The sequence below is a fragment of the Hippocampus bargibanti genome, linkage group LG16 (assembly GCF_051943395.1).
Source record: "Hippocampus bargibanti isolate YZ-2025 linkage group LG16, ASM5194339v1, whole genome shotgun sequence".
NCBI lineage: Eukaryota > Metazoa > Chordata > Actinopteri > Syngnathiformes > Syngnathidae > Hippocampus > Hippocampus bargibanti.
In genome coordinates this window covers 14,440,004-14,456,686 of record NC_142749.1, presented here as the reverse complement: position 1 = coordinate 14,456,686, position 16,683 = coordinate 14,440,004, and the positions used below count along the sequence as shown (strand labels likewise).

At 39.6% G+C, this 16,683-nt stretch overlaps 1 protein-coding gene and 2 long non-coding RNA genes across 3 annotated transcripts in view; 2 read left to right on the top strand and 1 right to left on the bottom strand.

Annotated features, from left to right (window-relative positions):
- Positions 1 to 797: 797 nt before the first annotated feature.
- Positions 798 to 11,925, top strand: LOC148886612 (uncharacterized). The gene is made up of 3 exons (XR_016117788.1): positions 798 to 1,396; positions 2,274 to 2,477; positions 11,787 to 11,925. It is a non-coding gene; the product is annotated as an uncharacterized LOC148886612 (long non-coding RNA).
- LOC148886611 (uncharacterized protein C11orf87 homolog) lies at positions 10,737 to 12,664 on the bottom strand. The gene is made up of 2 exons (XM_089016519.1): positions 12,410 to 12,664; positions 10,737 to 12,264 (listed from the first exon to the last, which is right to left on the bottom strand). Exon 2 carries the CDS (start codon positions 12,183 to 12,185, stop codon positions 11,802 to 11,804), a length of 384 nt encoding a protein of 127 aa, XP_088872645.1. The 5' UTR covers positions 12,186 to 12,264; positions 12,410 to 12,664; the 3' UTR covers positions 10,737 to 11,801.
- The window catches only part of LOC148886608 (uncharacterized), a 40,675-nt gene continuing 35,958 nt past the window's right edge, over positions 11,967 to 16,683 (top strand). The window contains exons 1-3 of the long non-coding RNA XR_016117787.1: positions 11,967 to 12,107; positions 15,088 to 15,175; positions 16,094 to 16,234. This is a non-coding gene — a long non-coding RNA (uncharacterized LOC148886608). The remainder of the gene's footprint in view (positions 12,108 to 15,087; positions 15,176 to 16,093; positions 16,235 to 16,683) is intronic.

Sequence of the window (16,683 nt, the reverse complement as noted above, 5' to 3'; positions counted from 1 at the left end):
GCAATCACGCCAAAGCCTAATTTGTCTGTCACGAGGCTGATGTAGTACTCCAAACAATGGATGAGCGCACACCGAGTGAGGCTTTACTGCCATAAATCCACCATACTTGTCACGCAAGTCGCTGCCTCATCCATCACCGAGCTCATTTGGGGCCGCGGAAACGGGAACGTGTTCTGATCCCGGCCACTCGTGTTCTACCTCTTGTTTGGACCCCTGCGTGAAGTGGCCCGAGTGGGAAGTCGCATCTTGATGGACGTTTAAGAAGAAAACCTGCTTAACTGTGTGATACAGTACTTCCTGTAATTGCACATAATGCAATACGTATTGATTTATACAGTGCTAAATGATGGGTTATTTTCCTAACCCACTTGCTGGGTTAGGAAGATTGGGTTACTTTTAGTGAATAGGCGGCTAATAATAATAATAATAATAATAATAATAATAATAATACCGTAAATATGATTTGGATGCGTTGTGTCAGTAATGGAATCTTGTGTAACAAGAGCCAAACTTATCACATTAGCATTCGAAAATGCAAAAAAAAGATATATGGTTAGTTTTAATCCATATCTTCATAGACCTAGAACACAATTTACGCTCGGTTATCATTCATTCTTTCCGTAATTAATTATTTCGATTTATACGTTTAAAATGGCATCTTGGGTTGCAGTTTGTTTTTGCAGTACCGACATTTGCCACGAGAGGGCGGTGTGATATTTGACATACATAAAATACAGGCCGTAGTTTTGTAATTGAAACACGAATAAGTCAGGTGACGAACCTACTGTACCGTCGAACACGACTAGTCCGCATACGAAGGGCGAAAATCTACGTAGAAATTAATATTGACGCCCATTAAAAATGCGTTAAAGGTGGGCAAAACCAGCGTTGTTTGTTCGTTTCAATCCCCACCCCAAATCTAAAAAAAAACACCAAAATATAGTGTACGTTTTCCATGAAAATGGATGGTTGGGACAAATTAGCATGCTAACCCTCGAGTGTTAGTAGATTTTCTGTCTGTGTGTCACTAATTTTTTGTCAAGTATAAGTTAAATCATTTAATTTCGAACTACCGTGATATGATGCTAGCTTTGTTTTTATTATGTGACAGAATTCAGACAGCAAACTTTTATAATACAATACAAATCATATTGATTTATACGGCACTTTAACAACAGCTGAAGCTTTAACAAAGTGCTTAACATAGTCAAATATCATGTACAGGAAATAAAGCAGTCATACAGAAGTACAACTAAGATCACGTCGGAATCATGCTGAGTTAAATGCCACAGAGTACAAGTGAGTTTTGAGGCAGGTTTTAAAAATGGGAAGTGATTGGGCTTGCAGAATGTTCAGTGGCAGGTCATTCCAAACAGTGGGACCAGCAACGGAAAAGGTAAGATAGCGAAAATCATTTTGTTAAATACACAAAGTCTAATTTACCATTATTTACCAAGCAAACATCACCTTGTATCAGAATTATTAAAAATACATTTTCACTGACTAATAAACTACTACTTATGCTCACTGCCACTATAGCTAGCACATGTAACTCACATTTTTGCTTGCAATTCAAGACAAAATATCGCCCGCACAATCAGAGAAGCGATCTTAAAGGACAACCGACACCATTTTTTTGTTTCCTAACTGACATTAGAAAAACGTTTTATAGCATGTAAAATACCCAAAACACGCAGGCTGATATTTTTATTCAAATGCAATGCAATGTAGCGTGCCAGAAAATGCACAAGATGGCGCCCAAGCTCTGCTGGAAATGATCTTATTTGTCTGCTGGGAATTTGTGTCAACTAGTATCAAATAGTAGTCTTGATGCAACACACAACGATTCACCATCGCGTTATTTATGGTTTTTCCTTCTAATTTCGCCATCAACACGAAGTTTTCAGACCAAAACAAAGTACCCAAAATGCTTTGTGTGTCGCTTTCTCGGTCAGGGGTGTTCCCTCCGTGACGTCACGTCAGGCATCGTCATCAACTCAAAAACAAGACTTCCTGAATATTCAGCGCGAGTCTTAAAACGTAATATATAGCTATATGCCATGGAATCTTTGTAAAATATGCTCAGTAGAAGTCATTTGAAGTGATTTGACAAATTATGGACACAACTTGTCCGGAGGCGTCGGTTGTCCTTTAAGGATGGTTTCTCATTGGGTGAGCTACCAGCGCAATCTATTGAGCTTTGCTTATCCAGTTATTGAAGGCTTTTAGCAAGGCCCACTTGTTATTCCCCCCATGTGTTGTGTTTCCTTCAGATGACGCCTGGCTGAAAAAGGGCCTGTTGGAACGAGTTGGCGACAAATCATCTGACGAACCCCCGACAGCAGCCAGAGGATGAAAGAAGGAGGAGGCGGCCCAACGGCGTCCTCCGTGTCCCCCCCCCGCGTCCCCCTAAGCAACATTCGCGAAGCAATCTGCTAATGTGCCTTGAAGAACAATGGTGACAAAGTTAAATGGTGGTAAGATCAAAATTCATGCCTATGCCTTATGAAGTGTTCCCGCTTGGATGCTCCAGTGTTTTACAAGGACATCTGATACGTGTTTATGATCCAATTTGTTTTCCAGCGTGTCCTCTCAACAGTATTGTTCGTCTTACACTTGAAATAGTTTGGCCTCCGACACTGCAGGTGGCGCTATCTGCCTTTTGCATCTTGTTTGACTAGACGGACTACTGTGCAAAATAGTTAATCATAATAATAGGTTGATATTCATTAACTGCTAGATGATGTACAAAACTGTGTCCACTCCTGTGCCAGGGTTTTTGTCATTGTCACTCAAATTGCAGGACCCACAGAATATTGAGTTTTAGGACTACATAAATATTCGATACAGCGTAAGACACCTTAGACCCCCCCCCTCCCCCCAAAAAAAAAAAAAAAAAATAAATAAAAACTAAACACAATAAAATGCAACATAATAAAATAAAGCAACAAAAACAAAGTGGAAATATATTAACTCATTCACTGCCAATGTGCAAAAATGTGTCCGCTCCAATGCCAGGGTTTTTGTCATTATCACTTGAATTCATTCAATGCAGCGTTTCATCAGAAAAAAAGTTAATTCCTAAATTATAAAAGTCTAGTTATCTGAGCTTGAAATGAGGGCGGCAATACAATACATATTGATTTATATAGCACTTTAACAAAGCAAAAAGAGTTAATTCCGAAGTAATGTGGGTCTGGAGTTATCTGAGCTTAAAAGGGGGGCGGTTCTACAAAATACAATACATACATATTGGTTTATATACGCTTTAAGAATAGCTGAACATCGACAAAAGGCAAATACTGCCCACTCGTGGAAGGGGGAAAAAAAAAAACATAGCCAGAGGCCTGACCAGTGCTTTATCGGCACCCAAGCATGAAAAAAAAAAAAAAAAAAAGAAAAAGAAAGAAATTCAGGAATGGCGCTCCACCTCACGCATTTCTATTCCCGAATATATTCGGGGATGGCAGTGAATGAGTTAATTAATTAGATATTTGTTTAAATAAATAAATGTAGAATGTACATGTCAAATTTTTTTATCTAATATATAATAGAAGCCACACAAATACGTGATTGTAAAACTGTACAATGCTCAATCTTCATAACATTTTTTTTTTTTTTGCTAGAAGTAGTGATAGAAGTTTCAAATAAGAAAATAAATCTGTGCTTTATTGCAAGCGAGCTCTGCTTTTCATAAAACACTTAAACCCACATAACTTTCACTCTATATTAAAAATAAACCTAAAGCCTCACAGGAGTCGACCGACTGCCTGGCCAATCAGCTCCTGTAGCCAAATCTATCTCGTGTCTCTTGGGAATCCAAAACTCTTGAAACGATGAAATGAGGCTAACATGCGAAATCTCAGCTTTTCCGACATACGTTTTTCACTGCTTATCAGGTTACATCTTTTAACCCATTCCTGGTATTTATTTAGCCGGTTTTCCCACTTGATCCTGATGGCTCATCTTTGTCTTAATCGTTGCTTTCATCTATTTTTAGTAGCGAAACACTTTCCTGTTTCCTTTTTTTCACTGTCTTGTTAGCTTACTTAAAGGACAACCGACGCCATGTTTTTGTTGCCTAACTGACATCAGAAAAACGTTTTATAGCATCTAAAATACCCAAAACACGCAGTATAATATTTTTAGTCAAACGCAAAACACCAATAAAAATGACTTAAAGTGGCCCGAAACTGCCACTAATGACCTCAAAACTGATGAGACGTCTCGTCAGGATACTTCTTCACAAACTGCCTTGGTCCAGAATCAAAACAATGGCTTCAGAGAATTCAGATTCGGAAAAAGATCCTTTCTAGTTACTCATCCTGTTATGAGTATGATTCAAATAGTTCCGAAGAGGAAAGCATAAATGTTTGCAATTGATTAAAGAAGTCCTATCAATTCGAGCCGTCTGGACTCCAATGTAGCAGCCCGGAAAATGCACAAGATGGCGCACAAGCTCCATTGGAAATGGACTGATATGTATGCTGGGAATTTGTGTAAACGTACAAATTTTTTATGCGTGTTACCACAATTGGCTGCCACACAACGATTCACCATCGCGTTATTTATGTATTTTTCCTTCTAATTTCGCGATCAACACAGTGTTTTCACATGAAAAAAAACTACCCAAAATACATTGTGTGTTGCTTTCTCGGTCAGGGGCGTTCCTTTAGTGACGTCACGTACGGCCATCGTCATCAACTCAAAAACAAGACTTCATGAATATTCAGTGCGAGTTTTAAAACGTAAACTATCGCTATATGCAGTGGAATCTTTGTAAAATGCGCTCAGTAGAAGTCATTTGAAGCGATTTTACAAATTATGGACGCAACTTGTCCGGAGGTGTCGGTTGTCCTTTAACCGTATCCATTCCTTGTCAATGACCACTTGTATAACCGTCCTTGAATCGTGGATTCCAACCATTTTGTTCCTTCGTCCTTGAACAGTTGAAGACTGTGACTACACCCGTTTTCATTAGCGTCATATCACCCGCCATGTTCATACCTCCTTCCATTCCTCCGCCGATGACCTCCATTCATCCTACCATCCAATCTTAATCACTCATTTTCATTTCCATAATATATTCTATGATCGCTGAACTCCATCCGTTCCTGATCACCGACCAAGATGACCGCCAAATATATTTCAACATGTTCACGTTGGATTTTTATTGTATAGTGAGACCTCAATTTACGAACTTAATTGGTTCCCAGACAGAGTGTGTAAGGCGAAAAGTGTGTATCTCAAAAAAAAAATTCCCATAGGAAACCATTAAAATGGGACGAATCCGTTCCCGGGTTTCCATAAAATATACTTTTCAACTAAATAAGCCTTAAAACTACACACAACATACCTTATTCTATGTATAATAAATGTGCTATTGTATTGTAATGAAAGAAATACATTGCATTGTATCATAAAGTCACTTTATTTACATTTGTGATGGTCATTTATGAAAGACTTATCGTGTGACTGTAAAGTGACCTTGAGAGTTTGGAAAGGCGCTTAGAAATTAAATTTATTATTATTGATGGAATGGCATTGGAGGTCCAAGGTCAAAGGGAATTGCTGTTTGGAAAGAGAGGCACATTACATAAGGACTGTAATTAAAGAAATAAACTGTGCTGTAAAATAAAGTTATATTGACCTTTTTGATGGTCGTTGATGGCTTATGGAAGGAGAGTCACCTTCCATAAGGACTGTTGCTAACTTAACCTCTGGTGCTGTTCGGTCGTGTGCTTCCGCCGGAGATCACTCCGCCAGCCGTGGTGGGTGTGTATTATGAAAATAGTGCTTGTTATAAGGTTTAATTTTCAGAAATTTGACGTTTGTAAGACGAAAAGTGTGTAAGATAAGGTGTTTGTAAGTTGAGGTCTCACTGTATTTTTTTTTCATCGTTCGATGCTAGCTAGCCCCTCCTTATTCCTGGCGATCGACCTTCATTTATTCTCATTTTATTCTCTCCATTCTCCCATCAAGACAAACTTCTTCCTGCTATCTTTTCTTTCTATTCCTGGCTCGCTTGACCTCCACATCCATATTCCCTGGTCACCCCCCTCCTGACCACATCCATTACTAGTCACTTAAGCCGTAGCTAATATCGCTATATTATTTTCCCGCTGACAATGTCGGCTTCATCCCATCCAAGCGTTACTTAGTGTAAATTGCGCCGAGGGGGGGATGTGTGTTCATAAATCTTGCTTGTAAATAAACATGCAGATCAAGGAGACTCGTGTTTAGTTTTCACCTCTCGTCCAGGTTTGTTATTATTCCATCAGAGTGATCAATTTTTACTGCGTCGGTGGAGGGCACGTGTACAGTATGTGAAGGACATGCGTTTGGATATTTATCGTCCCCCCCCCCCCTGATGTATTCCCAAATTGACAACCGAAACGGAGACTTTCATTCCCTGGCACTCATGGCAATGAGGTTATTGTAATAATACTAATAATAATAATAATAATAACAGTCTTAATAATAATAATAATAGTCATAATAATAATAATAATAATAATAATAATAATAATAATAATAATAATAATAATAGTAATAATAATAATAATAGTAGTAATAATAGTAGTAATACTACTACTACTACTACTAATACTACTACTACTACTACTACTACTACTACTAATAATAATAATAATAATAATAATAGTGGTAATAATAGTAATAATAATAATAATAACAGTCTTTATAATAATAATAATAATAATAGTCATAATAATAATAGTAATAACAATAATAGTAATAGTAGTAATAATAGTAGTAATAGTAGTAATAATAGTAGTAATACTACTACTACTACTACTACTACTAATAATAATAATAATAATAATCAAAGTAATAATAGTAGTAATATTAGTAATAATAGTCATAATAGTAGTTATAATAGTAGTGATAATAGTAGTAATACTACTACTACTACTACTACTACTACTACTAATAATAATAATAATGATAATAATAAATTTCATTTATCAGCACCTTTCCAAACTCTCAAGGTCACTTTACAGTCACGGGTTAAGTTTTTCTATGGGTGAGCAGCGGCAGCCACATGCGCCAGCGTTCACTCAACCCGGAAGTAACTCAAATAGGTAGAAAGCTAGCTAGCTAATAGATACAGTAATAATAATAATAGATTTCATTTAGAAGCACCTTTCAAAACTCATGGTCACCTTACAGTCACAGGATAAGCTTTTCTGTGGGTGAGTAGCGGCAGCCACACGCACCAGCGTTCACTCAACCCGGAAGTAACTCAGATAGAAAGCTAGCTAGCTAATAGATAACAGTAATAATATTAATGGTTACAAACTGTCTTTCCTGTTGCCATGAAATTGCAAAGATGTTGGCTAATAGATAGCTACCGAGATAGCTAGTTGTGTTAAGTTCATTCTGTCTCCTTATCTGTTACAAATTAGCTAGATAGCTATTTAGCTAATAGATAGATAGCTAGAAAAGCTATATGTCTTTTGTGTCGTGTCACATTAGTAATAATAATACATTTCATTTCTAAGCGCCTTTCAAAACTCTCAAGGTCACTTTACAGTCGCAGGTTCCCTGTGGGTGAGCAGCGGGAGCCACATGCGCCAGCGTTCACACAACCTTGAAGTAACTCAAATAGATAGAAAGCTAGCTGGCTAATAGATAGAATTTGTTTCCTCTGACCTCCATCAAGTCATACCGTGCCGCCATTTAAAAAAGGGGGGAGGGTGTAACCTTCAAGTTAATAAATCAGAAGGAGAGATAAATGAGAATGTCACAGTGGACAGACGCTGTTCTAATCTGCTTTGTGTTTGATGGGGAGGTTTGGTTGGTTGGTTGGTTAGGGGGCTTTTTGTGCGTAGCGGCATGTGCTCCCTTGAGAAGGTCATTTGTCAAATTGCATCCTAGTGGTTGCGTCACAAAGGAAATGCTGCAAGGAAATTGAACAAAACGTCGCTGCCCTTTGGGATGGCAAAATTCCTCGATGATTCAAAGTTGGAAATTTTGCCTACCAAAACTCAAATTTTCACCAAAACCGACTTAACTCATTCACTGCCAGACAACGTGCAAAAATGTGTCCGCTCCAGTGCCAGGGTTTTTGTCATTTTTACTCATATTGCACAGAATATTGAGTTTTTAGGACTACATAAACATTCAATGAAGCGTAAGAAACCTAAGACTCTCTTCTTTCCTCATAAAAAGAGTTAATTCCTAAGTGATACGGGTCTGGAGTTATCTGAGCTTGAAATGGTTACGGCTGTACAAACTACAATATATACATATTGGTTTATATAGTGCTTTAGCAACAGCTGAAGCTGGAACAAAGCGCTAAGATGGAAAAAGGGAAATGCTGGCCCCTTGTGGAAAAGGAAAAAAAAACATTGCTAGAGGCCATGCGCATGACAGCGCTTTATCAGCACCCAAGCATGAAAAAATAAAACCTGAAAAATATGGGAATGGCATTGAATGAGTTAATATGAAAACTGAGCCCGGAGAGTGAATCTGAAATGTTTAAAAAGAGCTAATTTCCAATATTGGAATATTATGACTAAATAAATAAATAAATTACAAATTACCTATTAATAATAATAATAATAATTAATTATTATTATTATTATTATTATACATTTTATTTGAAGCACCTTTCAAAGCTCTCAAGGACACTTTACAGTCACAGACAAGTATAGATCAATAATTAATAAAATACAATTATGAATAGAATAGAATAAATAAAATACCCATAAATTATCCATAACTTGTAGATTTTTTTTCATTTACTTATAAGAAAAAAGTGACTGGTCATTGACTGTTCACCTCATTGCAGAGAAGTAACTTGCATACTATCTTTGTGAATGCTTTATTTTTCCTGTATAGGATAGTTGTCCATGTTAAGCGCTTTGTTACAGCTTCATCTGTAGTTGAAGCGCTATATAAATCAATATGAATTGTATTGTATTGTACGTTGCAGAATTTTTCCCCCCCTCATTGCTCACGAGGTGAGCAGTCTATTATGATGCATAACCATTTTTTCCCATCCGAGTGGGAGTAATGTCGCGAATTGAAGCCACACAAACAAAATGCCACTTTTTCACCCTAATATTTATTTATAAACTCTTAATACTACATACAATATATTCCTCGTATAAGGCAGATTACAGAAAACATTCCTCATAATGTCATAACATGTACAGTGAACTGATAGAATCCACCACTTTCTATGTATAGGCCCACTATAATACCTTACTTTAGAAGAAAAAAAACGTACAAAGAAAAACGCTTATATGAATGTTCCAAATATCAGCACTCAAACGCAATGTCACTATTTTCAGAAGAAGGAAAACAAAGAGATTTTATGTGCATTAATACAGCTCAAAAAAATCATAATAATCTTGCATAACTAGAGCTAAGATGTCTAAAACAGACATTGGAGCACTTCAAGTCACTTAATCGAAGATAAGAAGGAAGAAATACTACAATGCCCAAAAACAAAGAAGCCTATATGTGTATATGTGCAGTTTACACACTGCAAAACAGCACCACGACATCCATTAAGAGTCTAACTACATACTGCTAGTGTGTCAGAGGACATGCCAAGGAAGATCAGCGAAGCCATTACGACGTGTCTGTGTGGGTTTTTTTTGTGTGTGTGTGTGTATATGCGTGGGTTGTACGAGTGTGTGTTGTGTCACCACGTTTGAATAATTCAACACAATCATGTGTCACATTCCCGGAGAGGAGTTAAAATTTAAACGTCTCCAGAGTTTAAAGAAGCTTCTTGGATGAGAGGAAGTAGTTTGAACGGAGGCCGTGTGAGCGAAAGAGTGGCTTTTTTTGTGGTGAAAAAAAGGGGTGTCGCATACATGAATCTGAAAGATGTTTCATTTTCGGGTTAAGATTAGCGGTTAAATTAGCCGACCGATACCCCAGCTTGTCGTCTAGGTGACGGAGCAAATCGTTTTCTCCCCCTTGTTTCTCCAGCTTTGTCATGTTCTGCTTAATATTTCATATTTTCAGTTCATTTAGGCTTCTTGTATGTATAAAAATAACCAGTCAAACATCTTATCCACTACGGTGAACCCCTACGATATCCGAAATCTGCGTGAGTAATTGACGCTCACCCAAAACGGTTCGATCAATGCCACAAAATGATGTCAAGGCACTGATTTTGTCTGACTGAAGCTCCTCAGCTACTCTCAACTTAGTTCCTTGGTGAGTTTTGATAGGCGGTGTCATATGTGGTCATAAGGCATAAGAAAACACTCATTTTAATAATAATAATAATACAATTCACTTATAAGCGCCTTTCAAAATTTTATATCTATAGTTTGTAGCATATTTATATTTTACACTATCGGTCATTTAGAAGTCTGTGTAGGCTATCAGTCGTGCAGGAGTGGTCCTTCGATGAAAAGGTTTCTTTAGCAGTCATCTGTACTTCTTTGATGATCTTCGAATGTTTCGCTCATCATCCGAAGAGCTTCGTCAGCGAACTAAAGTTGTGCTGGTAACTCTGGCTCTTTATATATCGCGAATGGAAAGAGGTGGCGGTGCCAGGGATCTATCAGAGTAGAGGTGTGGCACCATTAGGGTTATATATAGGTTATATAAAACATTGCCAGAGGTCTGACCAGCGCTTTATCGCAAGAAAAACCAAAACCTGAACAAATGCTCCACGTCGCACTTTTCAATTCCAGACTAAATTCATGAATGACAGCGTTTGGGTTTTTCGGGGGGGGGGGGGGGGGGGGGGGGGGGGGGGGGGTTTTGCCATGTTGAATTACATTCCAATCATTGCAGAGTGGTAAGCTAATGTGGGATAAAAGCGTTTTTGGTATATACCTGTACTGTATATGAGTGGTGCGGGACAGTGGCGTGCAAACCCCCCCTTTTTCCCCCATCAAAACGATGCCCCCACCCCATTGGCCATCCACTGTGCTTTGCACGCCACTGGTCTGATCACATTTTAAACTAGACGAGAGTCATGTGATCATGTACCAAATTATAGTTGTTTTTCAAGGCACCAGCTGTATGTGGTGGTGTGTGTGTGTGTGTGTGTGTGTTTGCATGACTAGTCTTGTGAGGACCACTAACATTTTATACCATACGTAGTGAGGACATTTTTGACAAGTGAGGACTTTTTTGGCCGGTCCTCGCAAGTTTTTTCATTCTCAAGGCTACTAGAGGGTCTATATATGCATCTGTTAAACTTTCAGAGAGGTCCTCACAAATTCACCCAAAATGATTTTTTGTTGTGTATTTTCATCCCACTTGGATATGCACACTTTTTACTCACTGTGTGTGTTCATGTGTGTGTGCGCGTGTGGTTAATGAGAGGAAAAAGTTCATACCATAAAAAGTAAAACGATATTTTAACCAAATTCAATACAGGGGTGAGGACTTTGAATGTAGCCATTCAGAAACCTCACTCCTGCTGTTATTTCAGTTTCAAGTTCGTTTTTTATTTCTTTGTTTTTAAAGAAGTGGGAAATGAGGCGACATTTAGTGTTGAAATGTAACTAGTTCTTCTCTAAATTTATCAGCAACTGTGGTCCTCACACCTTTTTCTGGAGTTATCCGGACCTCACAAAACCATTGAAACAGGAATGTGTGTATGTGTGTGTGTGTGTGTGTGTGTGTGTGTGTGTGTGTGTGTGTGTGTGTGTGTGTGTGTGTGTGTGTGTGTGTGTACTATCCTACAGGCCTGCTATGCTCAGTATTCTGCATGAGAGTCAAGCAGCAGCGGCGATGGATGAGAGTTCTTTGTGCCTTATTGCTTTTTCCTGTTTATTCCACAGTCTCGTTCCCTGAGTTTAGCAGTCCGCCGAGGCTCCGCCGCGCTCCACCGGATCTTTTCCGTGCTCCTCCACCTTCAGCGGCTCCTCACACCGCACCTGCCGCGCAATGACGCACGGCCGCGCCGCTCCCCCTGCAGCCGCCGCCGCCGCCCTGCGACTGTCACGCTCGTACTCCTCCTGCTCTCTTTGGATCTTCCGATTCCTCAGCCTCCTCTTATGGAAGTGGAACGTTACCACGGAGACGAGCACGACGCCCGCCAGCGCCGCCACCAGCACCAGTAGGGCCAGCGTGGACGACAGCGCCGGGAAGACGACGTTCAGGTGCTCTGCGCATGTGCCGTTCACGCCCAGGTTTAGGCACCGGGGAGCCGGGAAGGACGCGGGGGTTGGGGGTGGCATCCGGCCGGTTGGCGGGAGCCTTTCGTGCTGCGAGTGCTTGACGCTCAAGGCGGGGAAGACGAACGGCGCACGCGCTCACCTATTGGAAGACAAGCGGAAAACACACCCGCTCAAAAAGAAGGCAACCGTTTCACAGTCAAATCTCACTGCTTGTAATTTAATCTCCAATCCCCTCCCCCTCTCTACCCAATTTTCAGAATCATTTCCTCCACAAAATTGCTTACCTGCTGTCAAAGTCAATGCAGGGACCAGTCCGTGCTTTTGTGTGTGAGCGCAGTGGCGCATTTCAGGACGACGATGATGATGATGACGATGATGATGATGATGATGATGGTGGTGGTGGTGATTATGATGGAACTCACACCATCCAGCCAGGAAGTCTCTCTCTTTTGTGCTAATTGCCGCAATTTGCTCAATGTGCACCGCTCGCACAGCGTTAGGAGTTTCTGTCAGCACGCATCGGGAGCTATCCAACAATGAGCAAAGCTGGAGCGAGATGAGGCGGAGGAGGTGGAGGAAGAAAAAAAAAACCTCCACCCTCCCCTACTTCCTCCCTTTCTGCTGCTCCACTCAGCATGTGAATGAGGAGCTGCAGCTGCATAAAAGCTCCAACGCCAGTTTATCCTACCTTGGCTTACGAACTTAATTGGTTACCAGACAGAGTGTGTAAGGCGAAATGTGTGTATCCCAAAAAATAATTTCACATAGGAAACCATTAAAATGAGAATAATCCGTTCCCAGGTGCCCATAAAACAGTTTTCTTTACTTTCTAATTTTCTAAACCTTAAAACTACACAAAATATAGTATTTATATATTATATTATATTATAAATATATATTTATTTGTTTTATGTATAATAAATGTGCTCTGGTATTATAATCAAAGAAATAAACCGTACTGTATAATAAAGTCATTTTATTTATCTTTGTGATGGTCGTTGATGGCTTGATGGAATGGAGTGGCCAGTTTCCTCAGCATTAAACACTTGATGAGGAACCTTCTTTCACCATCTTGAGGAATGATCCCTTGTAGGTGCTTTCTATGTGATAATTGTATCTAGTTCCTCATCATTCTGTTTAGCTGGGTTGATAGCTTTTTGCATCAAGTGTACAGATGGCTTGTGCGGGTTGTTTGTGGAGCCTGATTGATGGGATATTTTAACCTTGCAGTCTACACTCGGCCTTTGAACTATCAAAGTTGAAACTCTCTCACTGTTGTCTGCCTGTCTCTTTAATGTTTAAACCACCCCAACTCACTGCTGCGTTCTTGACCAATCACTTGGCTTTAACCGAAGACTGGGGGCGGGGAATAGAGGACAAAAAACAGTCGGCTGCCATTTTGTTGTTAGAACAACGGGCTCGTTCGCGAACGACACATCACTCATTGAAGCAGCTACGTATACAAAAAAGTTCGGATGCCAGAGTAACATTTTCATAAAAGTAACGTTCGTAAACCGAAAAGTTCGTAAGCCTAGGGGTTCGTAAACCGAGGTATCACTGTAATGATTAATTCTGCTTCCAAGCGTCCCAAAAATGACTCTTCCCACAATACAGTCGGTTCACCTTGTAGTCAAATGATAAGTGAAGTGAGTGTGAGGTAAATTAGCTTCTCATAAAGGAGCACAATCAACCGGCGTACCCGATGGGCTTTCCCCCAAGGGTGCGGTTGGTCAGCTTCAAGCACTTGAGTGGAAAATAATTCATTTTGGGGATGCTGGTTGACCCCTGAGGAAATAACGTACGAAGAATAAATCCGTAATCTGTCACCTGGTGTCCCAAAAAAAAAAAACCTTTAACAGTGGAACCGGGCTATTCACAGGGGATAGTGACCGAGATTGAATTAATCACATTTTGAAGGAAGGAAAAAGGCATTGAAGGATTGGGAGATTAAAAGAAAAAAATGCTGGCATTTTATTGGGAATGCATCGCTATTTCATGTTTTCCTTGAAAAAATGGGTTGGCTTCTTCTAAAAGTCAACACAAATATTTTTGAAAAATATTGTATTGTATTAAAAAATCCAACTCTAAATATGCTGAACAGACACCTAAAATTATGTATTTCTTTATTTAATATAATAATAATAATAATAATAATAATACATTTATAAAGGCCTTCAAGGACACTTTACAGTCACATGATACGTTTTTCTGCGGGTAATTTGTTTAATAATTCCTGCCTCCTGTGTGTCTTTGCTTTAATAATTTAAAATAATTTTGAAAAAATATAGATGAGATTATATTTAGATTAGATGAGCCTTTATTTGTCTCACAGTGGGGAAATTTACATTTTACAGCAGCAAAAACAAAATACAGGAGCTGCTGTAAAGGCAGCCACTCTCGCGGCGCCATCTTGACATCAAAACAACAACAAATAAATAACATATTTATTCATGGTTGGATTAGTCTTTATTAGTCTCACAGTAGAGAAATGTAGATTTCACATCAGCAAAGTGATGAAAGGAAAGAAAGAAGTAGAAGAACAAAAGACCGGAGCTGCTGTAAAGGCAGCCACTGTCGCGGCGCCATCTTGAAATTAAAATACAAATAGATAATGTGTAAATAAGAAATAATCCTGCTTGCTTTTTTGGGGTCCATCACTTTCTGCACCCGCTTTGTTGCATGAAGCAGTTCTAGATGAAAGAGGAGAGGATCCAAGCATCCTTTTCACCAGTGGATTAGGGACATCATGGTGGAATGTGTACATCTGCTACAAGCTATGTTTTAAAAGCAAACAAGAAGCTATAGCATCCATTGACATCCTGCCCCACGTAAATCCACTTCAATTCCAAGCTGCGACCTTTCTGAAGAACAAAGAAGAAAATGCTGCCCTGTAATACTAGCCTGAGCAGTCCTTATTTTTTTCTGTATGTATTTTATGACATTTCATCTCATTTGTTTTCAGAATTGCTGAGAGATTTGCCTCAAATACCCTGACCGGCCTTCAATGACCTCAGTGCCATAGATTTCGTATCACCCTGCTCCAGCAAAAGGTACACCTACTCCACATGAATCCTACCTGGTCGTTAAATCATGATATTAGTCTAGAAAGCCACCCTGCTTGTTGTATTCTCACAGTGATTTCCCAGTCGTTTCTGCGGCCGTTGCCAGCAGGTCTCCATGAAAAATGGATGCACCTCGGGAGTGTGTGAAGGTCCCTAGATGATGAACTCACTGTAGATAAGTGCATGCTGAAACATTCATGCGACCATTCAGGCCCAGTTTAAAGTCGGGCATATGTTGGCAGGGCGGCTAATCTACGTGAACATGGCACTCATTAAATATTCATAGAGCGCCAAAGTGGGCCGATTTGTCATTTGTAAAAAAAAAATTAAAAAATCGGCATTTCTAACAATTTGCTCGCTTCCATTGGAAGAGGCGTCCATCGTTTAAAGGTATTAAATTAACTGACTTTTGAAGTGCTTGTATACAAATAGTTAGGCCAATCAAGGTGTCCATCGTTTAAAGCACAGGTGTCAAAGTCAAGGCCCGCGGGCCAAATCCGGCCCGCCACATCATTTTTTTCGGCCCGCGAAAGCAAATCAAACTTGTTAAATTCCATGATGATTGCTAAAATCTGAACCAAAATTTCATATTTTTGGATGTCAACCACAATAAAAGTCATTATTCTTGACTTCAGATTTGAAAACGAGTTATTCATTAATTTGCTGTGTGCTCTATATGTAATATTTGAAGGGATTTAAACATTCTAATGGGTTCCCCAAATTCATAACGGCCCTCAAGAGGAAACCATAACTACAATGTGGCCCGCGGCAAAAAATGACTTTGACACCCCTGGTTTAAAGGTAGTAAATAACTGACTTTTGAAGTGCTTGTATACAAAAAGTAGGGCCAATCGAACGAATCCGTCGTGACTTTTGCAGATTTCTCAAAGGTGTGTGTGTGATCAGCTCGGCAGGAGGAAGCTCCAGAGCCACTTTCAAGCGACATTTTCTGGAAAACACTGTCGGACGCACTATCATATGGAGTCACTAAAACCAGCATCCAACCTACTGCGATGCCCCTGCAGCTAACAATACCAAAGCCAAAAGGTAAGCAGAGCTGCATTTCGTTTTATTCCACGAATTTGCGTTAGTTTCGAATAAGTTGGAAGTTGTTGATGCGGGTTTTGTGGTGGGTGACCTGAATGTATATAAAACCAGGGACCGTAGCCTTGAAGTACTGCCACCCTGAGTAGAAAATAATCTACGGTATAAATATTTATAGTGTTAATATTTAAAGTTGCCGTCTCCCCTTCCCCCCCGTGGCCTTTTAGTCACCTTGATACGATTAATCACGCCGACAGTGGACACTTGGAAGTCAACGACTCCGTCCAGATGGATTGATAGCGCGGCACGGCAGGGATGCAAAGATAACCCGACACGCTTCCCCTCTCTGGCAAATTTATACTCATCGTAACATGTGATGGTAAAAAAAAAAGACGTAAATGAGGCCCTCAAGCTCGTTAGGAGTTTACGACGCGTAGGCTCAGATTTACCGT

Bases quoted from the DNA above. Each gene is read 5' to 3' on its own strand.
- LOC148886611 (XM_089016519.1), bottom strand. From the start codon at position 12,185: ATGCCACCCCCAACCCCCGCGTCCTTCCCGGCTCCCCGGTGCCTAAAC.